This window comes from Peromyscus maniculatus, chromosome 11, assembly GCF_049852395.1.
Source record: "Peromyscus maniculatus bairdii isolate BWxNUB_F1_BW_parent chromosome 11, HU_Pman_BW_mat_3.1, whole genome shotgun sequence".
Lineage (NCBI taxonomy): Eukaryota > Metazoa > Chordata > Mammalia > Rodentia > Cricetidae > Peromyscus > Peromyscus maniculatus.
This window is the reverse complement of record NC_134862.1, coordinates 93,440,964-93,467,833: the sequence shown is the minus strand read 5'-3', so window position 1 is coordinate 93,467,833 and position 26,870 is coordinate 93,440,964. Positions and strand designations below refer to the sequence as shown.

At 48.4% G+C, this 26,870-nt stretch overlaps 1 protein-coding gene across 1 annotated transcript; it reads left to right on the top strand.

Annotated features, from left to right (window-relative positions):
• The first annotated feature begins 17,484 nt into the window (after positions 1-17,484).
• Positions 17,485-25,502, top strand: Hlx (H2.0 like homeobox). Its single transcript, XM_006988616.4, has 5 exons — positions 17,485-19,209; positions 20,541-21,158; positions 21,836-22,018; positions 22,695-22,879; positions 24,644-25,502. The coding sequence occupies exons 2-5, from the start codon at positions 20,564-20,566 to the stop codon at positions 25,124-25,126; spliced, it is 1,446 nt and encodes a 481-aa protein (XP_006988678.1). The 5' UTR covers positions 17,485-19,209; positions 20,541-20,563; the 3' UTR covers positions 25,127-25,502.
• Positions 25,503-26,870: the final 1,368 nt, after the last annotated feature.

The following is a 26,870-nucleotide window of genomic DNA, read 5'->3' as shown; positions in this document are numbered from 1 at the left end:
ACAAATGAACGTGTTGTCAAATTACCTTCTACGTATTTACGTTCATACCCACAGATTAGTGCTGCTCTCAACCTTGAACAGAGATACTTCATGCTGCCAGGGGCAACAGTTGATGCACAGACTCATAACTAATCAGATGGCTGAGAAGGGTGACTATTGAGTTCTAAACAGGACATCAACACCCCCCCCCCACTGAACACAGTGAACACAGCTGGAGGGGGAGCAGAAGGGAAGGAAGAGCTGGAGGTGGGGAGCGAAGCTGTGAGGTGCTGTCCTCTGGAGGAGACAAGGCCGCACTCAGGAACTCACTGCGGCTGGGGTTAGCTGCACATGGTCAAGCCGAGATCAGCTAACTTTCCAACAGTCAGCACTGACTGGTCCTGAGGCTACAAAGGAAAGAGAGGACGTTAGGGTGAGAAGGAGTCTGCATCAGCGCCGCCTCCAGGCTCCTGCCCTGACTCCCTTTGAGGATGGACAATGATGTGGAAGTGGAAGCCCAAGAAACCCTTTCCTCCTCAAGTTGTTTGTGGTCATGGCGTTTCATTATAGCAATACTAACCCTAAGACAGAAGGGGACATGTAGGGGGATGTCGTGGGAGAGTGGGAAGGAGGAGTTGGGGGTGGGCATAATCCAGATATACTGCACACAAGTATGAAATTGTAAAAGAATAAATAAAAGATATTGAAAATAAATCCTAACCTCCTTTGGGGGGTAATAAGGTCATGAGGGTGGGGGCCTGGTGATGGAATTAATGCTCTTATACAACAGACTCTACATCAGCACCGTGGCACACTCCTGTCGTCCCAGCATGCAGTGTGCTGAGGCAGAGGATGCTCGGGGGTCCTCAAGACCAGTATTAGTGACACAGAGAGACCTCGCCTCAAGACCCATACAGGGCTCCGGAGGGTACTAGCTAATGCTCTACCATGTAAGCAAGACGGCAGCTGTCCATACACCAGGAAGAGAGTCCTCACTGGTGCCCGGCTGGGCTGACACATGACATGTGATTTCCAGCCTTCAGAGCTATGAGGAATAAAGACTCCAGGTTTATAAACCTCCACCTCTGTTCCGCACTTTGCTCTGGCAGCTCAAACTCACTAAGACGAGGTATTAGTTTGTTGTTCTCATTGATGTGGCAAAATTACCTGACGAAAGTGACTGGAGGAGGCAAGGACTGATTTTTGACTCATAGTTCGAGGGTACAGTTCGTCATAGAGGGGAGGGGAAAGGTAGCAGAAGCCCGAGACAGCTAGTCTCAGGGTATTAGCAGTCAGGAAGTGCGGAGAGACTAATTCTGGTGCCCAGTTCACTTTCTTTTAAAATTTTATGTATTTGCAGGTGTGTGTGTGTGTGTGTGTGTGTGTGTGTGTGTGTGTGTGTATGTATGTGTGAGTGTATGTGTGTGTGTGTGTGTGTGTGTATGTATGTGTGAGTGTATGTGTGTGTGTGTGTATGTGTGTGAGTGTGTGTGTGTATGTGTGAGTGTGTGTGTATGTGTAAGTGTGTGTGTGTGTATGTGTGTGTGTGTGTGTGTGTGTGTGTGTGTGTGTGCTTACACACTTGTAAGTCAGAGGCCAGTCTTCAGGAGGTGATTCTCTCTCTACTGCAGGGACTGAACTCGGGTTGTCAAGTTTGCATGGTAAGTACCTTTTCCTGCTGAGACATCTCACCGTCCCTGCTTTCTCCTTTTCATTCTGTCCAGGACCCTGGCTCATGGAATGATGCTACCCACGTTAGTGTGGATCAGTTTACCTCTGTTAACCTATTGTTGAAACTCCCTCTCAGGTATGCGCAGAGTTTTATGTTCTAGGCAATTCTAGAGCCTGTCAAGTTGACTATCAAGATTAACGAGTACAGTGTCTCTCTCCTGAAGAGGTCCCAGGTTCCCTTATAGATGTCCATTTGATGAGGTGAGACCCACACAGGATGATCTCCCTCTGGCTCACTAAGTACCTGAGTCAGGGCCTCAAGCACAGCTGAGAAATCTCTTCTTCTTTGCTACATGATATAACCTAGTCAGAGGAGTAATACAGCTTCCCATACAGAGGACTCACCTGCACACACAGAGAATTTGTGTGGCATGTACGTGGGGGTCTGGCATTTGGGGGGTCATCTTTATAATTCTCTATACTATGCCAAAGTTGTTCCTAGGACTGAGCATGCCTTGGCCTCCTTCAGGTGAGAGCATGGCCCCGTTATGTAGGCATGGCTAAAGCAGACTCCACCAGCTGCCTGGGCTCGGGGCTTCGATGTTTGCTTCCTCTTGTTCATGGCTCACACACCACCCGTCAGTCTGCTTTGGCCATGGATCAGCAATTGCAATGAAAGATTTCATGGGAAAGGGGTGACATTTATGTCTAAAATTGACTTGGTGGCTGACCTGGGGTGTTATCTTTTTAATTATCTCTGCTTCCCCCCTTCCACATGGTTGTTGACAGTCAAGATTTAATTGTGGGTATTATTTATTGAAAGAACTAAAGAGGAAAAGGCCAAGGTAACGCCTTCTAAGTGAAAGGAAGCAGCAAGTCTGAAGACATCAGAATGTCAATTGATGGAACTGGCTTCTAGACTTAAAGATGTTATCGTTAAGCATCGTGGGAAAACAGCATCTTAATTCAACCAATTCAACTCAATCTTGTAATAGAATCCGATGGCTGTTTCAGTTGCTCGTCTGTTCAGACTCTGCCTTAGGGTTTTGTTTTGCTTTGTTTTAATCCGCTTCCATTTTCTCACATACACACTTTAGCCTCACAGGGGCTGAACAAAAAAAGAAGGCCAGCTGGGACACCAAGAGGGTTTGTAAGAAAACTATTTCAGGCTTTCAGTCTCATCCAAGAATGTCTGGCACTTCAGTATCCTAAGAAAAAGGTTTTATAATAGCTGTGCCTAAATAGACAACTTCTGCTCCCAAATCAAACTTCGATGGTGATCACGCTTTTGGTAGCGCTGCCATCAAAGGTCTGCCCTTCATCCAACTTCAAGACCGAAGGGCCTCAAGAGTTCAGTTCCGCCATTTCCCAACAAGTCAGTCAGTAACTCTGCTGGACTCGATAAGGCTCTGCTGCTGAGGATGGGTGAGGCAACATTTTATTTATTTATTTATTTGGAGACACGATCTCATGTAGTCTAGCCTTGCTCCCAGTGTACTGTTACCTTGAACTTGTGATCCTCCTGCCTCTACCTCCTGAATGCTGGGATTATGGGCATGGCTACTGTGCTGTGTTTACTTGGTGCTGGAGAATAAACCCCAGGGCTTTCCACATGCTAGGCAAGCAAGCTACCAACTGAGTTACATCTCCAGCCGTGCGAGGAGCATTTTGACAGAATGAGAGGTAGGGGAAATGTTGTGAACTTCATATCTGTGGTCCCAGTGGGGATCAGCATGAGTCTGGAATATTCTTTCAGTGTTCCCCTGTCCACTCACCCTTTCCAAACAGCTTCAACCCTGAAGGCCTCCAAGAGTTTAAACATCTTCCTGGATCTGTAATGAATCTGTGTAATGAAGATGCTTATAAATATTACAAGAGATTTATTGCTTTGGTGTGAATTTCTCTGATACCAGCAGGGAGTTTTTAAACACAACTGGCAACGAGAAGCGTACGGTCAGAGAGTCAAGTTACTGTTTTCTTTCTTTCTTTTCTTTTTTTAATTGTTGTCTGCCAAGGACAATATATTTTTTTCCCTTCTTCAAAATAAACTCTGTGCAGGAATGTGCCTCAGCAAATGGCTGGGGCTCTATTATATTTCATGCAGCTTTCTAAACAATTTCCAAGCTTCATCTGGCCTGGTGTCAAACAGAAGGCAACCAACAATAGCAAAATCCCATTAAAGCCAAGAAGGTTCCTTCCTGAGGTGAGCCTGGCCAGAAATAGTCATCTTGGCTCATTCTCCAGTTTGGCACCAGGGACTAATAACGCACGGTCTCCTAATGGAAATTGTCTAATTTCATCCAAGAGCTGCTCCAGAGAGAGCCGGGCTGACGCACTAACAGTCCATATAACAACATTCTTCTTGGAGTGCTGAACAATGGGCCTTTGGGAGAGACTGTGATAAACCACGTCAGACTCCGGACAAACACGAGTGTAAAAATAGGCTTCAGAGGCATTGACACAGCCACCCAATTTCTCAGGAGGAAGGCCCTTGGAGGCGGGCTCATTCAGAAGGCTTGTTGGGAATACTTCATCAGATGCAGTGGGAGAGAGGGGGGTGGGGAGAAAGAAGAGACAGAGCAAGAGTGAGAACGGGAAAAAGTGAAGATGATAAGAAATGAAAGAGAGGAGAGTGGTCCACGGACAGGGTTAGTCAACATAGATTTCACATGTGTGAGATTCCCATTAACATTCCAAGGCGGCTGGCTATCTGCAAGGAACAGCCAGGAGGCATTATGCCCCACTTAAGATATACATGTATGTGTCCTTGTTTCTATGTTCCCTTGTGATAATATGAGGAATATTACAATGGGTGAGGCAATGCTTGCCTATAATTCCCCCGCACTCAGGAGGCTAGGGCAGAAAGATTGAAGGTTCTGTGCCAGGCTAGGCTTCGTAGTCAATTGCAGGCCAGCTACGACTCTGTTAGCAAAAGGTCTCAAGAAAACACCAGTGAAGCAGGCGGATGGGGAGATGATTCAGTAGGTAAAGGTTTGCTGTGCAGGAATGAGGGTCTAAGTCCAGGTTCTCAGAACCGTCATCAAATCTGGGTGTGGCGGTGTGCTTCTATAGCCCTGGAGTGGGAGTTGGAGGCAGAGACCGGTGTGTTCCTCGGGTTCGTTAGCTGAAACAAGCCCCAGGTTCAGTGAGAGACGTGGTCTCAAAAAAATAGAAGTGGAGAGTGATAGAGAAAGACATTGGCCTCTAGCGTCTACATACACGTGCTTGCGCGCGCTCACACACACACACACACACACATACATACACACACTCACTCACATACACACTCATACACACACCTCCACAAGGTAAGTTTAAAGCATTTTTCCACGTTCTCAGATGTAAAAACCAAGCAAATCTAATTTAAAATAAATAATAAAATGTCTTATCAAAACATATGGGATACAACTGAAGCAACATACAGGAAATTCTGTAGTTGTAAAACATATATGTTTCTTAGAAAATGACAGGTCAAAAATAATCAGAGCCTTTACGTCAAAGAATAACACTAACAAACAAAATTAATAAAGATAAAAAATAGAATGGAGAATATTAATACACATTCATTTTCTGCCCCCTTAGAAGAAAAACACTGCATTTTTCTTCTGTAGAATACATTAAACTGAATGTTGCCAAGTATCTATTTAGAGAAAGTATCAATAAAGATGATTTCTGGTGTGTTCTGCACAAAACATCCCTACAATTGAGTGATATTATGTAATAAAATCTTTGCTGCAGTAATTGGCATCAGAATAAGTCTTAGCTATTGGCTGTTATTGTTATTAGGTATTTTTGTGCGTGAGGAAGAAGCCTAAAGCTCCCTTTAACGGTTTTAGTTTTTAAAAATGTGTCAGCCTGGTATTTCCTTTGGACCCCCCTTTTCTCATTAGTTCTGCTAATGTTTAGCTCAGTTCCCTGTGTGTGCTCCTCCAGTCTGGAAACGTGGATCAGCGAACTGACTGCCTTTTACAGAAGATACCATTTCAAATATGTGGTCAAACAGGGTGTCCATCCTGCCTGGGTAGCCTGACTTGTCTAGAGGGCAAAAACATGCCCAGTTGTTTATCTTTTCTTTGCAAGCGATGGAATCCAGGTCCTTCACATTCTGTTCTCTGTCCCGAGCCTTCCGTTACCTCCTGCCATACTCTTCTCCTTTTCTGGGAGTCATTCTGAGTACTTGGTCTTTGTAAGGTCCATGGAATCCTTTCTTCATTTGGTATTTGTAATGCAATCAATATTTTTGTTTTGTTTTTGTGCCAATTTCATTGTCTATGATTTTGGTCAGACTAGTGTCTCTGCAAATCACAGACAAATCATTTGCTGGTCACTTCTTGTCTGTCATTCCACATGCTGGGTATGGGAGACTCGGAATGAGTCAGTCTGTCCAGAGATGATGACTCTTAGCCAGGAGCGTGTGTCTGTCTTTGTGAGATTGCAACATAACATGCTAAAGGCCATCACCAGGGTCAACACAGATGCTCTGGGATCCCGGGGAAGGAGAAATCCCGAAGAAATTAAATGAAAAGTGGGAATGAAGTCAGGGGAAGTTTCCAGGAAGAAGGGTCTCAAGAGTCAGCTCTGAATGACAAACAGGAGTAAGCCAGAAGAGTGAGGGGAGAGGAGAATGCTTCAGAGGGGATGCTGTGCACAAGAAAAGGAGTGTGATAGTATACTCGAGGGGCGGTGTCTAGGAGTTGGAGTACTGTGGTTTTGCTTTTCATTTCCCTAGTGACTGATGTTGACATCTGTTTACACAACTCTAGCTGTAGTGTGTCTTCAAGAAATGCCCAATAGAATCCGTCGTCCATTTTTAAATTGGATTCTCTTACTGCCTTGATGTAACTGTTCATTATTTTTTTTTTTTTTTTTTTTTTGGTTTATTTGAGACAGGGTTTCTCTGTGTAGCTTTGCGCCTTTCCTGGAACTCACTTGGTAGCCTAGGCTGGGTAACTGTTCATTATTAAAGGGAACTTCATTTTAGTTTCTAAATTGCATTTATTTATTTAGTGTGTGTGTGTGTGTGTGTGTGTGTGTGTGTGTGTGTGTGTTGCACACGTTCCACTGTGTTCATGTGTGATTGTCAGAGGACAATCCATGGGAATTGGTTCTCTCTTTCCTCTTGTGGGTCCCAGGCATCAGACTCAGGACATCGGCCTTAGCAGCAAGCACCTACATTCACTAAGCCATTTCACCGGCCTACTTTACATAATCTCTGTACAAATCCTCTATGTACAGAAATTTCATAATTTCAATGTATCTCTCCCATTCCATGGATTTTCTTTTACTCTATTGATTGTTTCCTTGGAAATATAGAAGTTTTTAATTTAATTTTTGGTTTGGTTTTTGAGACAGGGTTTCTCTGTGTGGCTCTGGGTCACTCTGTAGACCAGGCTGGTCTCAAACTTAGAGATCTACTTGCCTCTGCCTCACAAGTGCTGGGATTTAAGGTAGTGGTACCCAGATTAAGAACTTTTCTATTTTTTTTAAGTCTAGTTCATTTTTTTAATTGTGTTTTGGTGCCATGTGTAAGAAATCATTGCTTAGTGTAAGATCTCAAAGATATTCTTATGATATCTTCTACAGTTTTTTTTTTTTTTTTTTTTTTTCAGGTCCACGATCTACTTTGAGCTACTTTGTATCTATGGTGTGAGGTTAGAACACAGCTTCAGAATTTTGTGTGCTGATGTCCAGTTACCACGTCCTAAAAAGAATGATCTTTTCTCATTATGTTGATCTGGCATTACTCAGTCACATTCTGTTGTCTTTATGTCTAGCCTGTGCCAATTCAACACTTGGAACTCACTAACCAGGATGGTTTTAAACTCACAGAGATCCGCCTATCTCTGCCTCCTGAATGCCAGCCAGTATCTACTGATTTTACACCATTGCTGTTAGTCAGTCTTTGGGGGAGGTAGCCTGAGGTTAGGGATATCTTCCCTAGAGCTTCTTGCTAGACAAAAGCCTAAGGAGAGCAGAGAAGAGGCTAAGTGGGCTTTGGATGAGCCTTGAGTGCAGAGGACAGTGTGTTTGTCAGGAAGGGCAGAGGCAGGAGACCTGGGAGAATAACAGGGAACCGTCTCACAGAAGTCTTTGTCCACTGAGACTTTTATTGGGGTGGGCACAAAAACTGTTTTCTTCCCAGTTGATGTGACCTACTGGCTGAAAATACTTTACCACATCCCCTTACTGTTGGCTTTTAACTTTAAGCTAATTAAGGGCTGTTTTGTGTGGCCCAAACTCAGTATGGGTGTTTGAGATAGGAGATAGCCAACCAAATTTATTATCCTGAAAGTTTACCTTTTAGCTTTTGTTTGTTTGGGGCCAGGAAGGAACAAAGGACAGCATCTGCTGCCGTCAGTTTCCCCCTGGGATTGGGGGACAGTTGGAAACCCTTAAGCTGCTGTTTTGGTTCATTTCAAACTTAGCAGTGACAGGGAGTTTGAGAACTGCTTGTTGAAATATTAACATTAGAAGGGTTTGAGCTGCTTTAGTTGTTGGTGTTGGTGGTGCTGGTGGTGCTGGTGTTGTTGTTGTTGGTGTGTGTGTGTGTGTGTGTGTGTGTGTGTTCATGTGTGTAAATGTGGAGGCCTTTTTTTTTATTGTCTTCCAATATTGTTCTCCATTTTAGCATTCTTTTTTTTTTTTTTTCACTTGAGAGAGTGTCTCACTATGCACTCCTGGCTGGCCTCGACTTACCAGTCTATCAGGGAGTTCCTAGAGATCTGCCTGTTCCTGCCTCCGCAGCGTGGGGTTAAAGGCTTGTGCCCCCACACGCGGTCTGCCCTTCTGAGACAAGATCTCTCACTGGACCCAGAACACAGTGATTTGGCTTCAGCAGCCAGCCAGTGAGCTCCGGCTAGACCTGTCTGTCTCCGCAGCCTGGGGTTACAGGTACACACGGCCACACCCAGGTTTCATGTGGGTGCTGGGGACCCAGACTCAGGACCTTCTGCTTCTGTCTCCCCAGTCTCCTAGGTCCCTTCTGAGAGCCTGCCTCCTCTCCCAGTGTCACTCACTCCTTCCCTACACCACCATACCCTCCCTGTTTGTTGCCCTGCATGTTTGGCTTAGCATCTGGGCAGCTCCATCTAACCATAACGACTAGTGTTAATCAAACCTGGACCGGAACCAATATGATCTATGGTCTTGAACGAACCCAGTCAGTTACTGAGTGTCAGGCTGAAGAATTCAGTCAGCGGACATCCCACAATCACATCCACCGCCTTGTGCTACATTTGCAGCGTGCAGCCACCGCCCCGTGGACTGGGTATAGAAAAATGCAGCTTTTCCATCTCCCACCTCTCAGCGTCTGTCCTCTGGCCCTGCTTTGTTTTTATTCCCAGCATTTGTCACTATTAGCAATGACACATCTGGCCACTTTTCTTCCTGTTTTGCTGCAAGAACTTGTGCTTCTTGAAGGCAGGAGGTTTCCGCTTTTCGCCGAGGTTCCCAGTGTTTAGAGGAGTTCTTGGCATATAGGACCCAGCTCAACATATCTATATCTGTATCATCTATCTATCTATCTATCTATCTATCTATCTATCTATCTATCTATCTATCTATCTGGATATAATGAGTGAATCCCTTAACCAACTTACTAAGCTTTTTTAAAAATAAGAAATGTTATTGGTTTGACATTAGTTGAAAAAATAATCTCTCTGCTTCAATGGGCCCTATAAGCTTTTCAGGATGCAGATAAATGCTACTTAATACTCTAGGCTGGAATTTCCAGGAAATAGTATCTCATTTACTAGCTTGGGGCTTAAAACTCTTTTAAAATTTGGAGATTTTTTTTTTTTTTTTTTTTTTTTTGGTCTCTGGGTTTTGGCCATTTTCCCATTCTTCATAAATTCCCCCAAATGCAGTCAACAATGACTCTAAGATTACATTCTTCATAAATTCCCCCAAATGCAGTCAACAGTGACTCTACGATTACATCAGCATTCTTTTAAGTGTTTTGGAAAAGGTTGTGAATCCAAGCTCAGGGACCAAACCAATTTAAAATAATTGCTTTTATTTTCAAGGTGTGTACTGGATTAGAACTCCGAATCCACATTAATTGTCTAAAAATCCATCTGCAATTTGAAAATCCTTCTTCCTGAAGGACAAGACTTCCTGAAGTACAGCCACCACTGGTGGTTCTGATCTATGTGCTGTTAGCTGGGCTCCACCACTTCTAGTGAGACTGGTGGGATGAGACTCTTTCACTCTTCTCTCGGGTAGATTTAGAAGTCCTGTTTGTTTTATTTTTTTTTAATTGAAAATAGATTTCTTTTCACAAAACATATTCTGGTTAGCTTTCTCTCCCTCATCTCTCAGATCCTATCTCTCCACCTCCCCACCTCCTCAAATCTACACCCTTTCTTGCTCTCTCTCATTAGAAAACAGTGATTTAAAATAAAATAAAAAAAATACATACCATAAAAACAAACCAGAATAGGGCAAAACAAACAGAAGAAAGAGCCGAAATGCACAAGAAACACATGTAGACACAGAGACACACACGTTCACACACACAGAGAAATCCCGTAAAACCACAAAACCAGAAACAATGATATAAGAGCAAAAGATCTGTAAGATCAAAAACAAAACAAAACAAAACAAAAACAAACAAACAAACAAACAAAAAACACCCAGACAAAGCGTTATGAAACAAACCCCTCCAAAATTACCAGAGTTCGTTTTGTGTTTGTATCTACTGCTAGGCATGGGACCTGCCCTTAAGTGTGGTTCGTCTACCCGGTGAGACCCCACTGGAGAAAACTAAGTTTTCCATTGTAAGCTGTTCTTGATTGGAGATAACTTCTGGGTTAAGGATGGGAACTTACTACCATTTCTCCCTCTCAGCTCTGGGACCTCATCTTTAGACCTGTGGAGTCCCTGTACATGCTGCATCAGTCTCTGTGAATTCTTATGTGTGGTGATATATTGTATATCAAATAAATCTTTCCTGAACATCAGAGGACAAAGGCAGCCACTGAGTTAGCCACAGAGGTCAGGCAGTGGTAGCACACACCTTTAATCCTAGCACCCAGGAGGCAGAGATCCATCTGGATCTCTGTGAGTTCAAAGCCACCCTAGACTACATGCGATTGATTCAGGTTAGGAGAGAAACAGAGCCAGGCAGTGGTGGCACACACCTTTAATCCCAGCAATTGGGAGTCATATGCCTTTAATCCCAGCGCTAGGACGGGAGTGAAATGGCTGGGCGGAGAAAAGTATAAAAGGCGTGAGGAGACAGGAACTAGAGCTTTTCAGCTAAGCACTTTTTGATTGAGGACTCAGAGGCTTGCAGTCTTAGGATTTGTGGAGACATCGCCTCCCTTTCAGCCTGAGGATTTTGTAGTGGTGAGAAGTTTCTCTAGTGGCTTGTTCCTTTGTCTCTCTGATCTTTCAGCATTGACCCAATATCTGGCTCCAGGTTCTTATTAAAACCATTTAGGGGTTGAAGAGATGGCTCAGAGGTTAAGAGCATCAACTGCTCTTCCAGAGGTCCTGAGTTCAATTCCCACCACCCACATGATGGCTCACAACCATCTGTAATGAGATCTGGCACCCTCTTCAGTATACATAATAAATGAATAAATAAATATTAAAAAAAAAAGACCATTTAGGATTCGTGCAGCACTTATGTACATCAGTCATGTTGTATCTAGAAGGCACTGTTTCTATAGCATCCTCCATCCACAATAGCTCTCATGATCTTTGCACTTTCTCTTCCAGAGTTCCTTGAACCCTGGGGAGAGATTTGATGAAAACATCCCATTTGGGACTGTTCCAAGTTTTTGCCACCCCAGACACTTATTTTTAAAGGTCTGGCCCTTCCCTAGGTTCTAGCCATTCTGAAACCTTTAAAAAAAAAAAGGGGGGGGGTTTATTTACATCTAAGCGTTTTGCCTGCATACTTGTATGCGAATCGTGTGCATGCAGTACCTAGAGAAGCCAGAAGAGGGCGTCAGGTTCTCTGCCACCGGAGTTATGATGATTATGAGCTATCATGTGGGTCTCTGCAAAAGCCGCGAAGGCTCTTAGCTTCCCATGTTGAGCCACTTTTAGGAGTCTTGTGTTTTTCTCGGACTTCATCTTTGTGACTTCCAGCTGTGGCATAAAGCTTATCTGTGCAGGGCCAATGAGACGGCTCAGCAGGAAAAGGCGCTTGTTGATCAGGCTGAGCCTGTAACCTGAGCCCAATTTCTAGAAGTCACGTGGTGGAAGGAGAAAACTGATTCCCACAAGTTATCCTCTGCCTCCACACACGCGCGCGCGCACGCACACACACTAAATAAATGCAATTAAAAAGTTTAAATCTGTCATTTGAAGGGAAAAGAATAAGTTCTTATGCAGTGAAAGCCTAGTTACAAGTCCTCTGTGCAGCCATTTTGGCTTTTTGTTGTTGTTGTTGTTGGGGGAGGGGGCAGTGTGGGGGGCAGGGGTGCGCAGAGTCTCATGTAAATCAGGCTGGCATGAAACGTTTTATGTAGCTGGGGATAACCTTGAACCTTCTCTCTCAACCTTCCACATGCTAGAGTTCCAGGTGCAGGTCACCACACCCAACCGGGTGGGACTGAACCCAGAGCTTTATGCGCATAGACAAGCACTCCAGCTGTTGGACTCCTCCCCCAGTCCACCCTGGCTTTCTTGGGTATCTTACCTGTTCCATGGTGATCAGGCTCAAGGAGTTTGCTAGTTCTGGCATTGGTTTGAGAATCTGATACCTCCTCTAATACATAGTCTCCAGTCATAGGATTAAAATGACAATAAGAAACCTTACAAGTTGTCACATTTTTCTCTAGTTCATAGAAAATGTCCAAATTAACAAAAACCCTGAGAGACTTCTACACCGAATAAGCACATAGCCCCCACGACGGGAACGTTAAGGGGAACTAGAAACGAGGACATGATGTGTGCAGACGGCTCAGTGAAGAACGCTTGCTGGGCTTGAGTGAGGACTTGGGCTCAGCGCCCACATAAAGACCTGGGCTTGGCCCTGTGCACCTGGAATCGGGGCATTCAGGGGCAGAGGCAGGAGGACCTCTGGGCTCGCTGGCCACCAGCCTAGCTCCAGGTTCAGTGAGAGACCCCATCTCAAGGGAATGAGGTGGGGAGTGACAGAGCAGGACACCCAATGTCCCCCTCTCTCTGAGGACTTACAGGAGCATGCATCCATGTACACATTTTCATATATCACCCCCCATCCCGTGTAATATTACAACTGAGCTTATTAAACACTTGTATTTTAAATATATATTTCAGAGTTATATTTGTGAGTTATAACCACTACTGCCTGTTTGTTACAGGATTAACTGTAGATTTTTGGTTGGAGAGAATTTAAATTTCTTTGCCCCCTTCTTTCTCATTCCTCTCTCTCTCTCTCTCTCTCTCTCTCTCTCTCTCTCTCTCTCTCTCTCCCCCCCTCCCTCCTTCCTTCCTTCCTTCCTTCCTTCCTTCCTTCCTTCCTTATTTTTTTTTTAATTTTGGACATGTTCAGCCCTGGTATCGTTAAATGAGACTAGAAGAGCTGAGAACAAGATCCAAGCAAACTCAAGGCTTCAACTGCCAGGGAAGTTAGTTGGCTCACAGCAAGCTCTTGATGCAGACTCTGTAATATCCAGAGATCCAAGGCAGCCCAGAAAATCTGAGCCCCAGAGAGCCCTAAGAAGGAGTGAAGGGCTGTCTTGGGAAGGGTAGGGAACATTATGACAGCTATTAGGAGGGTGCGGACATTTCTACTTCCAGGCCTGTATATCAAGAGCAGGCTATGAATTGGGAATGGGTAAGTCACACACACACACACACACACACACACACACACACACACACAGACACAGACACACAGACACACACACAGACACAGACACACACACACACACACACACACACACACAGAGTCACAAAACACCTTTAATAAAACCGTCCATAGTGGCTATGTTAGTTTCATGTTACTGTAACAAAATACAGGAGGTAATTAATCTAAACAGAAAGGTTTGTTCTGGCCCACTTTCAGAGGTCCAGTCCACGGCTGGCACAGCCTCTGCTTTGGGCCTGTGATAAGGCACGCAAGATGTCAGCAGCACCCGTCAGCACAACTACTCACTTCGGCAGCCAGGACGTGTGTGGTCTGTCTTTCGGGACCTAACTGTGCTATGTTCATCCTCCTTGTGAAGATGGGAGACACAGTACCCACGTGATGAGATAAAACGAGGGAACAACACCATGTGAGGCTAACAGGGGAGGAGAGTTAGTCCATCATAGACACTTGGTACCCAAAGAGATGGTCTGATAACCCAGGGGACTGCTAAATGACCGACAGATGACCAACAGGCGGGTGGTCCATACGGCGTGGATGATGTGTGTTCTAGGCAAGATGGTGCTGGTTGGTGTGAGACTTCACCACGACACTTAGAAGTGCACACAATTTTAACCTTATAAACAAATAGTTTGTTTCCCAGAATTTTCCACTTAAATTTTTTTGGACTGCAACTGGTGGTAGGTTACTGAAACCTCAGAAAGCAGAACGGTGAAGAAGGGAATGTTGTACACACCCATTCAACAAAACACGTCCACGGCAGGGTCTCTTTAAGGATGCAGTCACCCGGTCTCCCCTCAGCCCCCCACCTGCACACTTCACTCCGCCTCATCTCACACATTCAATGTCGTTCCCATCTTCGTGAGGACAGTTTAAAGCAAGGCAGAGCCAGCAGGGCAGTGCTTAGCAGGAAGACCTGCTTTGTGATTCTGGGCCTGCCTCTCTACTTCTTCTGTCTCAAATTCTCTTTCAATAGACTAGGGTTACTTAACACTCAGACTGTGCACATGGGCTATGATATGCACTGTGTGTGTGCGCATGTGTGTGTGTGTGTGATTTTGGGCCTCAGAAGTGAAAGGTTATTCACATTATGAGGTTGAAAGGCACTGAAATCCTACACAACCACTTAGTGCTGGATGGTGTGGATGGAGTGGATGGAGTGCTTCAGAATGCAAGCCCCCATTCCTTGAAACACTATTTCCTAACAACTGTAACCTTGGACAAGCCACTTAACCTCTAGGAGTATCCGTTTCCTAAGCCCCAAAACTCTCTCTCCCACGCCCTAGCGGTCCATTATTTTAAAGAGTAGGTGAGATGCAGCACAGTGTTATTGCTGGTACCCACTGATTCCCTCACCCTGTCTGGTGACTTTTAACTCATGACCTAAGGGCTTCCCATGCAGTCGGCAACAGGGAAGGAAACGGCTGTAGGTCAGAGCCAATTTTAGAAACCCACATTTTTGTAAAAATCCAAGAGTCAACTTTCATCCCAATAGTGTTGCTGATGTAGGGATGGTCCAGCAGGTGTCAGCAGAGGGAAGGGAAAAAAAACGCCTGGTGCTGAGACAGGGCTGGTGGATTCTGCTAAAATTTCACAGCTGCTCCAATTCGGGGGGGGGGGGGCGGGGTGGTGGTGCAGATTCAGAGCTCTGAGAGGGAGATACACCATCGGCTCAATCTACAGAGTCCCTCTCCAGGATCCTTACCCCTCACCTGGTTTCTTCCCGTTCTTGCACGGAACCTAGAAGCAGCCCTCGGTGTCTTGCTTTCTGCAGGTAGACTCCACCTCCCAAAGTTTCCACTACCTCTCAAAATAATGCCACCAGGTGGGGACCACGTGTGCGACACATGGACTTATGGGCGACATTTCATATTCATACCATAACAAGGTCATGAGAGCTGTGTCTCCACATATGAATTAACCCCACCATGCAGGAATGAACTTATTACTGAAGAGTGAGTTTGGGGCCCCTTTCTGCCCTAGGATGAAGCAGCTTGGAAAATCCATGTCAACTCTCTTTGCGTTGTGTGTTTCCTTAAAGAAGCACTGCTCTGGAATGACTGCCCTTTCTCCTGGGTGGCAGGTTTGTTTTCAACATGGAGTTATTTGTTTATTGTACCCAGACTTCCTTCTCCCCCCCCCCCCAGCAGCAAACCATTCAGATTCAATAATTCAGGAAACAAACCCCAGCATCTAGTCAATGGCTACCTGGGAGCTGGAGAGCACACCTGACCATGAGCAAATGGTACCTGGTGCACTAGATGTCCTCTCAGTTTCGCTGCAAATGGATGTGCTCCAATGCACATCCCTAGTGGGGTGGGTTCTACCCCAGCTCCTCCGAGGCCTGAGGCATTACTGCATGTAAAGATGAGTTGGCTAGAGAAGCCGATTTTTACATCAGGAGCAGGTTTTAAACTGCTTACCTTGATTACCACTCCCCCATCTCTAAGGGGGGTGGGGAGGGAGAGAGAGGGGAGGGTGTGACATGAGGGGGTAGGAAGAGAGCCAAGTGTCTACACGTCTGCAAAGTGACACATCCTAGAAACAGGAGAGACAAGCTCCCCCCTCCGCCCCCGCCCTCCAGAAAAGGGCAAATGGGACCAGACCCAAAGGGCCTCGGAGATTTGGGTGCCAGACCTGTGGGATAAATAAAGTTTAAAGGGGAAAGATTATGGTCCTAGGAGAGGGTGGGTCACCTGAGAGCCTGGCACACCTGGGAAGTGAGGAGAAGGAGGAGGAGGAGGAGGAGGAGGAGGAGGAGGAGGAGGAGGAGGAGGAGGAGGAGAGTAAATCAAATGGTTACAGGTGCCTAGAATCCTGTTGCTCTTCCCGCGTCATAGAAAGTCTAGTCTTCCCCAATCCAAGTAACCCTAAGGAGATCAGGAAAGGGAGGTGAGCCTACTTAGAATACCTCCCCACTTTACTAAACTGTGCTATGTAGAACCCACAAGGAAAGAAAAGTCCAGCATTCACCACTAAACATGAGCTGGGCGTGCAGTCTATAAATCAAACCCCAGCTGGCGGAGCGATGGGCCACTACACACAGGTCACCACCGAGTTGTGCATGGAGTCTCTCAAATGCTTAAATACCGGGGTACGCTGTGTTCCCTCCCCCTTTTGACTGCGGATATTTATTTCTCTGTCCTTATAAAAACAACACAAAAAACCCCGAGAAGGTAGTATGTTTGAAAGACCCTTTAAAGTGAACTGGAGAGGGAATCCCCAGGTGGAGATAGGAGTAACTTTACATATTATATTCCCCAAAGTCTTAAGACAAAACCAAAAGCCCTTGGAAGATCTGGCTGATTTAAGCCCACCTGGAGTTATCTTCCAGGAATAAAGAATGCCTAGCGTGCTCTCTAAAGGACCTTGTGTGTCCCTGGGTTTAATGCAAGAATTTGCCCCTTTGAGCACAAGAGAGAACCAAACCCTTCTCTTGTGTGAGTATTTGCATCCATCGCTTTCCTCAGTCTTAAATCCTCATAGACCACATTGTCAATTATAAAAGGGACCCACCTAGACCTTGACTATTCCTGGTATTGTGAAATAATATTTGGCTGTGTCTTCTTCTGGAAAAGAAGAAGGGGGTTGGCTGCAGGTTGTATAGACAGGAATCACAAATGACCAGACGCCCCAGGCACGATAGTGTTTTTAAGGACGTGTGTGTGTGTGTGTGTGTGTGTGTGTGTGTGTGTGTGTGTGTGAACTAAGTTCAAGTAATTTGATTTAATCGGGCCCATTTCTATCCCTGGTGGTTACAAGGTCTCTCGGGAGTCCACGCCTCTGCCCCTAGGGCCTCCCTGCCCAGGCAACAGCAGCTCTGAGCTAGTTCATTTCGCCACAGCCCCGAACCGCTCGGAAAGCCAAGATTAAAGGCGAAAGTCACAGCTGTGTATTTATATTTTCATTGCTAGAAGGGAATTGATTTCCGTGCATTTATTTTGGAAGTTGTAATACAGAAGAGCGGATTTGCGTCACCACAGCAACTTGCCGGTGGAGATAAAGTTGCACAAATATTGAAAGGGGAAGTGCTAGGAGTCATTATAGAGTTTTTCTCCGGAAGAAATAAGGATTTCTGCAGTATCCTAAAATACTAGGACCGCTTCTATTTTGAGACCAATCTCGCAGGCATATCCGCTCATTTAGTCCAAGTTTGAGCCCATCAAAAAAACAGGAGATGACCTGAACTCCGGCGAGCCCTGGGTTTCCTGCTGCGTTCTTGGTTCTGAAGGGTAGGGGGTAAAGAGGAGGGCAGTGTATGGGCTCCCACTAAGGGAAGTAAGTGGCCTGCAGGGGTGAGGCTTGGGACTGGGGCAAGAAAGACCCACCAACCCAAAGGCTTCATTTTGTCTTTTCTTTTTCTTCTGCGTTCGCTCCCCCCACCCCACCCTCCCATCCCCCGGCCTTGGGTAGTGAGTGGGCTGCAATGATCGATCGCAATGACGCCGCCGGCCTGGGATAACAGAGGATCGCCCCCGAGCCTGTAAAGCAGCCGCGGAGCTGTGGAGAAAGCAGCCCTTGCAGTCTATCCAGGTTTTGAGCAGTCGGCCACTCCCGGTTTCAAGCGCGGCAGATACGACGATGAACACTGCCGGATACCTAGAGCGTTCGGGTTCTGCACCCACACCTCTGCACAGCGGGTCTCAAACAGCGCAAAGAGGAGAAAGGCGTGGGAGCCTTATTTCTAGGGGAGGAGGTGAAGGTGCAGGCCTCTGGGTGAAGCGTTAAGTTCTTTTGAACTGGGACTTTGGTCTAGGCCGCTCACTGTCTGGACGTCTGCGGTCAAACTGGGATCGCAACCCAGTGACAAGGCTCCTAGAAAAGAGGCGGGTGAGCAGGGGAGCCTAGACTTGCTTTCCCTAGCACCCGATGAAGTTGGTGAAACTGTTGACTCTCACCTCGTCACACCAGACCCTTTAGCCCAAGTCTCACCTCCGGTGGCCCTGTACTTGTCACAAGTCCACCCCTTGCTAGCTAGACATGATTTCCGGCCTCTCTCGCCCCAGGCACCGCTGCCGTCAACTGTCTATACCCCTCTGCCTCTGGATGTAGTTACTGCCTCTGTCCCTGACGCCCGCGGGAGTTAGGGCCGGGCAGCCTTTCTGGGAGAGAAGGGAAGGGGACTGGGTGGAAAGCGAGGAAAGACCAGGGCGGTGGGGAGGGAAGAGAGAGGAAGAATCTCAGTGGCTGCAGATCCTGTGATCGATTAGCCATTGATTGCGGTTAAGGCAACCGCTGAGGATGACAACGTCGCTGAGGAAGGCCATGGAGTTGCTAGACATTAATTAACTCAGGAGCCCACTCCAATCCTGAACTGATAACAGCCTGGCACAACGTCCCCTTGCGTTTTCGGGTTTAACTGGTATCTTAGAGCTGAGGAGAAATAAAACATGCCTTGGAATCTCATTTAGGAGATACTTATTTGGACAATCGAAAACAAAAAATTTTTTTGATGGTTTCGTTATTGCCGTTATTTTATTTTCTTCCTGAAAATGTGCAAGAACAGCTCATCCGGGTGGCCTGTGGTCTGTTTGGGAGAGGGGCGGGGAAATCCATTCTGGCTATAATTTAAAAGAGAACGAATTCTTAAAATATCTTAAAATAGAGATGTTGATGCGACAGAAAATCCCCACGACACCTACCCTGAGTTCTAAGGACCCGGCTAGAATGAAAGGCGCTGACTGTGGCGGCTGGGACAGCGCCTCCCGCCAACAGGACAAAGCGGATCCTGGAAAAACGGCCACCAATTGAAAGTAGGTATTTAATCTCAAAGGCAACCGCTCCCTGGCACTTGCAAAACATCAGCTCCATGTGACCCGGGGAAGTGGTGGCCGCGAAGGGTGGCACTTCCTACAAGGTGCAGGGAGGGGACGCGCGCGCTGCTCTCCTGGGCCTGGCGAGAAAGCCCGTTTTGTTGTTTCCGAGGCTCCGGGCAAAAGTTTGGATGTGTCTCAGGGAGACGTTTGGGGCCATCTATCTTATTTTGTTTGAAAAGTCACTCTTTCAAGTTGTCACTGGAATGACAGCTCAGAATAAAACTAATCTGCGGCCGGCCCTCCTGCTGGCTTCTCTGAGGAGCTCCTGTGAGCGGAGAGGCAGACCGAGGGCAGACTGGGGCCGGGATTCTAGGTTGCAGGGGCCCGGGAAAGATGGGGCCTTTGCCTAGGGCACTAGCACTTGGGATAAAAGCAGAAAGGAGAAGAATCGCGTGAAAGTAGACTCTAGAAGGACAGCCTATGGGCCGCCCGCCTGCTCTGCTCTGCGGCGTGGGAGAAGCTGTTCACTCCAGCCGAGCATGGGAGCTCCCCCGCTCCCTTCTCGGCAGCTCCAGGAGAACTCCTGAGACCCGCTCCTCTCTCCCGGTGGCGGGTCCCCGAGCTGCAGCAGGGCACAGAGGACAGCCAGAGGCCGGAGGAGCCGACTCTCCGCCCCTAAGCGGCTCCCGGGGACTCGCAGTACTCAGCTCGGCCCACGCGGCCGCAGAAAACACTTTGGTGTGGCCGGGGCGTGGCTGAGGCCGGGCCACGCCCCCTCTTTCCCAATTCCCCTCCACTCCTGAGTCCCATTGGTCACACAGTCGTCCAATGAGCGCCCGGATCAAGGTCCTACCCCGGGTCTGACTCGAAAGCTCCTGCCAAAACTTTGGGAGTTTTTAGAGAGGAGTTTTTTTTTTTTTCTTTTTTTTTTTTTCCTCCTTAATTTTTTTTTTAAACTAACGGATCATTATTGTTGTTTTAAATTTAGCTCTTAGGGCTTAGCTGTTTGGGTTTTTCTTTCGGTGTCGGGCTCCTGTCTTCCCCCGCTTCTCCGGAGTCGCGGAGCGAGGCCGCACCCGCCTGGCCGCTCCAGCACCCGGCGATCGCCTCCATCCCGCGGGGAGCGCGCTTGCCGCGCCGCCGCCTTTCAAGCCAGGCCAGGGGCCCAGGCCGTGGCGGGAGGCGACCCGGCTGTCGCCTCCTCTCTCGGTGGCGCTCGGGCTCCCGGCTGGCCCGGTGCTTCAGTGCGGGCAGAGAACCGAAAGCAGATCGAGCTTGGCTGGGCACCGCTTCTCCCCGAGCACCCACCCACTTACCCACTCACCCAGGACCCCGGCAGGACCCTGCGAGGATGTTCGCCGCCGGCCTGGCCCCCTTCTACGCTTCCAACTTCAGTCTCTGGTCGGCCGCTTACTGCTCCTCGGCCGGCGGCCCGGGCGGCTGCTCCTTCCCCTTGGACCCGGCCGCTGTCAAGAAGCCCTCTTTCTGCATCGCGGACATCCTGCACGCCGGCGGCGTCGGGGAGCCGGGGCCGGCGGCCGAGGGACTGGTGGGGGCTTCGGCCGCCCTCACCGCGCACTTGGGCTCCGTGCACCCGCACGCCTCCTTCCAAGCTGCCGCCAGATCCCCGCTACGTCCCACCCCGGTGGTGGCGCCCTCCGAAGTCCCGGCTGGCTTCCCTCAGCGGCTGTCCCCGCTCTCCGCTGCCTACCACCAGCATCTCCCGCAGCAACAACCAACGCAGCAGCAACAGCAGTCGCAGCAACAGCCTCCGCCTCCACCCCGGGCGGGCTCCCTGCAGCCACCGCCGGCTTCAGGGACGCGGGTGGTCCCCCACCATAGCGGCTCCGCCCCTGCCCCCTCCAGCAAAGACCTCAAATTTGGAATCGACCGAATTTTGTCTGCAGAATTTGACCCAAAAGTCAAGGAAGGCAACACGCTAAGAGGTACGTCCTGGCTAGGAGGCTTCAGGCCTCAACCACTCATGAGGGCCCCGATCCCATGAGCAATTGGGGTGCTTTTACATTTAAGGGCAAATCAGTAGACTGAGGGAGAAGAAGACGAACCGTAAGAAAACTATGAGGCATTTAAAACTCAACTATACTCCATGTAAAAAGTGACTCTCGGATGTTTAAACAGCGCAGAACGGGTGTCAACACTGATTGCTGTGAACTTTTGCAAAAGTGGGTGGGTATAATCTATCTTTTGAATGACGTATCTACCGAAAGACTTAGGCCTTTGTCACAGGGAAAATCTCAGCGTGAGGACATTTTGCATTAATTTGGTTTCCAGTTACAATTCTTCCCAAGAATTGTGGGGTAGCAAAACTGCTAGTCTAAGCTGCTGAGGGAGCAGGCAGAGTGAAGGGCCTACCACCTTAGGACCGGTTTAAGAAAAGCCTTTTCTTGCCGTGGGGTGGACTGGACGTGGTTGGCACACGCAGAGGCAGTTCAGGCCCCATCCTTGGCGGCTGTGGGGTAAAGTGCTTCCAGTGGATATGGGGGTCTTTTTGACTTCCGCTTGGATAAAACTGGTTCAAGGGAGAGGGAAGGGGAGGAAGAAATCTTCCCAGAGGGTATGAGTTTGTCCAAGGTGTAACTGACTCTTCTTTCCCGCTCCCCAGATCTCACGTCGCTGCTAACCGGTGGGCGGCCTGCAGGGGTGCACCTAGCTGGCCTACAGCCTTCGGCCGCCGGACAGTTCTTCGCATCTCTAGATCCCATTAACGAGGCGACTGCTATCCTCAGCCCCTTAAGCTCCAACCCAAGAAATTCTGTTCAGCATCAATTCCAGGACACATTTCCAGGTAGAAAACTTCCCGAGTTCAGTCCGTGAGCCTCTGAGTTTTGCCTCTCAGTCTGATGCCGCAAAGGCCAGCACCGAAACCCCACAGCTGGCGTGGGAGCCTCCTAAGTCCTAGGAGAGAAACTGAATGTTCTTCTTAGCAGGACAGTTGGAGAAGAGATGGAGCCAAGATAGTGTGTACATGGGTCTGAGTCGCTGTCCCTATTCTTTTCGCTCAGAGAGGGTGGGTTGAAAATGAAGCATTCAAAGATGCAGGTTACACACACACACACACACACACACACACACACACACACACTTTTGCTTGGCTGGTTATATCTTCTCTGAAAGACAAATGCGGGGGAGTATAAGGATGTCACTGGCAGGTCATTCAGGCCCCAGGGACAGTTCCAACTATTTCATCAGATCTGGTGGCTGTCCGTTAAGTTTATTCATTTCTCTTGAACAAATTCACGGAGTAGCGGGCTCTTCCCGGCCTTAGGCCTGAATTGGTCCTGCAAAGATCTGTTTTTTTTTTTTTTTTTTAAATCTTCCTTAGGCCATTCCGGCACAAGGGAATGGAACTGGGAGGCGACTGTGAACTCAAAACACCTTTAAATATCCCTGAGAACCAGAGGCTCGCGGGCTGCGGCCCTAACACTAACGTGGTCCTAACCTCTCTTCCTGACGGTTGGCAGGTCCCTATGCTGTGCTCACCAAGGACACCATGCCGCAGACGTACAAGCGGAAGCGCTCGTGGTCCCGCGCGGTCTTTTCCAATCTGCAAAGGAAAGGCCTGGAGAAGAGGTTTGAGATCCAGAAGTATGTGACGAAGCCGGACCGGAAGCAGCTGGCAGCCATGCTGGGACTCACAGACGCACAGGTAAGCCCAACGGCCGGGTGTTCCCCGGCACACGCAGTCAACAGCACACGGGGTGGGACCCGCAGGCCTCCTCCGCGCCTGCTCTCACCTTCCGCAGTCAAAACACAAGGTCTTGAATTTCATGAGGCTTTGCGGCGTAGCAACTCCAAGCCAGAGGAGAGGCGGGTAGGGGTGGAGATGGAGGAGAGGGACGGAGAGAATAGTCCATTCCTGAAGATGTATGTCAACAAGCACTGGATGTTTATTTTGGCCAAGAGGCCAAAGAACCGCGGAGAAAGGGAATCGGCCACGGGAGATGATAATGATGCACCAGACTGGAGTGCGCCTCGCTGTAGGAGGCAGTTTATTTCAGAAGAGATAAAAACCCAGTGTCAATAGTTTATTGTTGGTCCCTGCCTTCCTTCACTGGATTGTGAAATCCCACTTGTGAGGAACTGAAAATATAATTTCAAACGGAATGACTTCGAGTCGCTTTAAGACAGGGAGTGAGTGGCTTGGAGTAGCCACAACCCCACTTTCTAACAGCCCAGCCTGAGTGAGAGGAAGGAAAAAAGATTTCCTTAGAACGTCCAAGAACGTTTTTCAGTAGGTCCTGCAGACTTGATTTTTTTTTTTTTAAGACAGTAGGAAATCTATTGTCCTGGACCTTTTTGTTTTCCTTTCTCAATTTCAAGAGTTAGAGTTTCTCTTTGCCTTCTTGACTACAGCACACTCCTCTCATTTTGCACTCCTGACTCTCACAGAGCCAAAGCCAAAGCTTGCCGGCCTCTCTCTTTCTAGCTGCCTGGTTCGGACTTCTGTCCTCCTGTCTTTCTGTTCTCCATTACACAACACGCTTCCTCAGCACACAGAGACACACTGGAAAGCCCAGCCGCATTCTACCAGCTGTGCGTGTTATTTTTAAAGGGGAAGCTGGAACTTGTGTGAATGTGTTGGGTCCCCGAGGGGATCGTATATTTATACAGATTCTCCACTCCATCTCTTCCCTATTCCTGCATGCTGCACATTCAATTCCAGCATTTTCTGAGCCCCAGGAGAATAAGTTTGTCTCACACAAAGACAGGATCTCTATCAACTTTTAGGTGAAAATGTGCCAAGGTGGCTTTCCTTTACCTAAAGCCCAGCAGGTACCCATTCTAGTGGGATTAACTCTTTGATTCCCCTGTCCTTTTGCCCGCTTCCACCCTTAAACAGTGGTGGCCCTGGGCTGTAATCTGAGTACTCAGGAGGCAGAGGCAGGGGGATCTCAAGTTCAAAGCCAGCCTGGTTCAAAAGAGACCCTGTCTCAAAAATCCTAAGGGGATGGAGGTGGTACAGCGAATTTTTTTTTTTTTGAAGTGAATTGCTTTGGGTACTGAATGCCTGGAGACGAGGGCCCTCAGAAGTTCTTAATATTGGCTCACCAAAACCTTGACATGGTGTACACAATAGGGGTATATGTGCAGTTTGGGGGCCAGGACTCCTTAATTTTAATCAGTCCTGCGGGAGTCCTGAATTTGGTGAGATTAGGAAGCAATTCACAAGAAATCCGTCCTTCCCTTGCACCCAGGTCATTTCAGGCTTGAGGTTCGAGGGCCACATTTAAAGAATGGTCCCTAGTGGGTTGGGCCTGTTTCACCTTTTGATGGCTCCTGGATCTTTATGCTTAAGTTACAGTGTCTGGGTTCCTAGCAAGCGTCCACCGTGCTATCCTGTGTTAGGGATAGTGAGCTAGGCGTAGTGAGCTCGTTATTCATCTCGCGTCTCTTGTGATGTTGCACACAGGTGAAAGTGTGGTTCCAGAACCGGAGGATGAAGTGGCGACACTCCAAGGAGGCTCAGGCGCAGAAGGACAAGGACAAGGAAGCCATCGAAAAGCCTTCAGGGGGAGCCCCCGCCGAGGGCGAACTGGAAGAGAGAAGCCCCAGCCGATCCGAGGGCGAGGCCGAGAGCGAGAGTAGTGACTCGGAGTCCCTGGACATGGCCCCCAGCGACACGGAACGGACTGAGGGTACTGAGCGGTCCCTGCACCAAACTACGGTCATCAAGGCCTCCGCCCCGGGCGCCCTCATCACAGCTAGCAGCAGCGCGAGCGGTGGCGCCTTCAGCTTCGGCAGCGCCGGCAGCCTGGGTAGCAGCCACAGCGGCGCGGGGAGCGCCAACAGCCTTGGCGGCGGCTGCTCGGAGCTGCTCCCGGCTCACCAGCCTTCAGTCACCAGCAATCCCCAGAGCCCGGAGCCTGCCCAAGCCCCGCTTGCAGGCTTATAGACTGGACCGAGGGTACCTACGGCATGGCATGGCATGCAGCCTCCCCAACACTGGCCGGAGTTTGTGCCTACTTTAGTTGGTGACCAGGGTCGCCAAGACGCGAGACGCCGCCGAGGGCAGTTTCTTGGGGGGGGGGGGGGGGTTCACACCCTTTCTCTTGCTGCCTAGGCTGCCTGAGGCCTACAGCTCCCCAATGAGAGGAGAGTTGGGAGGTTCCCCTGCCAAAGAATTTAACTGTTCTCCCTACCCAAGCAGCTCACACTGTGAAGTGTTGGATGGAACTGTTCCTCTGAGCACCAGGGGTCTTGACATAAGGACGCGCTGCACTTAGGAGGCCTTTAACTTGTAAATAAAATGTTTACTACGGTTTGTAAAAGGACCAGTTTGGCTTGCTGGCTTGCTGGGGTAGTGAGGTTGTTAAGTACCAATGATCCGGGGACCAGAACCTTAGCCCTGACACACAGCAGATGGCAGCAGCTGCAGGAGGGGGAAGCAGCCCCGGAGCCACCTCACTGCAGAGACCCCCGTGGGGTGGCAGCGGTTTCGTTGAAGTCCTTGGCAAGCCCCACCTACGACTGCTTGGGTGCAAGGCCTGCGAGGCCTGCAAAAGAACAAATTGCAGAATCTTAGGCCTGTTCTGCAGATGGCGTCCCTAAGCAGGGTCGGGATGCAGGGAGCACACGCCTGTGCCTGCGTTCTCTGGGGCTGCGGAGAGCTCGGAGTTAGCGTGGAATCCGCTCTGCTGCTGGAATTCAACCAGGCACAGCCGTGGCTCACTAGGCCTTTGCTGAGCTTCCAGCCTGGAGTTTGGGGGCTGGACCAGTGCAGCTGCGCAGTGGCGAGGTAGGGAAACCCGAAGCAACATCTCAAGAAAAGACAGAGAGGTCACAATAGTGAGGGATCGGAGACCCGGTCTTCCAAATGCCAAGGCCCTGGTGTTAAAGAGGCTGATGTAATTGGGCAGTAATGAGGTGACTTTGAATGTTAGACAGAGGTGAAGCCAGATGTGGACCTCCTGGCCTAGGTTTGCCCAGTGAATCTAGGCAATATACTTATCACTCCTCCCAGATAAAACCCAGATAAAAATCTTCCTTTGCAATTCTTCCGCTGGAGGCACCCACTACAAGCCTTGGGGAGGCAGGAGACAGTGTCCATTACAGTGGGACACTTTAATGCAGCCACGAAGATGAATACTAGAAGGCTTTTCTTTTATATTTTTGGTTGTGAGCCTAGCCTTTAACGGCTGAGCCATCTCTCCAGCCCAGAAGGCTTTTCTTTTAAAATGTGAAGCCCTTTCTACAACCGGTGTCTCTCCCACCTCCTTCGCTTGAAATGACGTGAAAAGCGTTAAGATAGTAACCATCTTGGGGCGGGGGGATTGAAACGGCAGCAACAACAAAAAACGATGTCCCCAACAATTTTTTTTTTTTGGCACAGAGTAATGCCAGGGCACAAGTCCTTTTAGCATCTAATCCCTGGAACTCATCCCGCCCAAGGAAGGAAAAGTGCTGAGTCCAGAGGTCCTAAGACTCCTCCTGGAAGGAACCGCAAGGTTTGGGTCTTCTTCTCCACTCTGACTCATCGTTTTCTGGAGCTAGTTCCTGGATTCTCGCTCTGGACCTGTGGCCCAGGGTTGGAATGAAGAAGAGGGATACTTTTTAGAAAGATCATAGAGTAAGTAGTTGGGGGAAAGCAAGAAGAGATCAAGATTGAACGTCCCCACTAGGGACCCAATTTAAAGAGG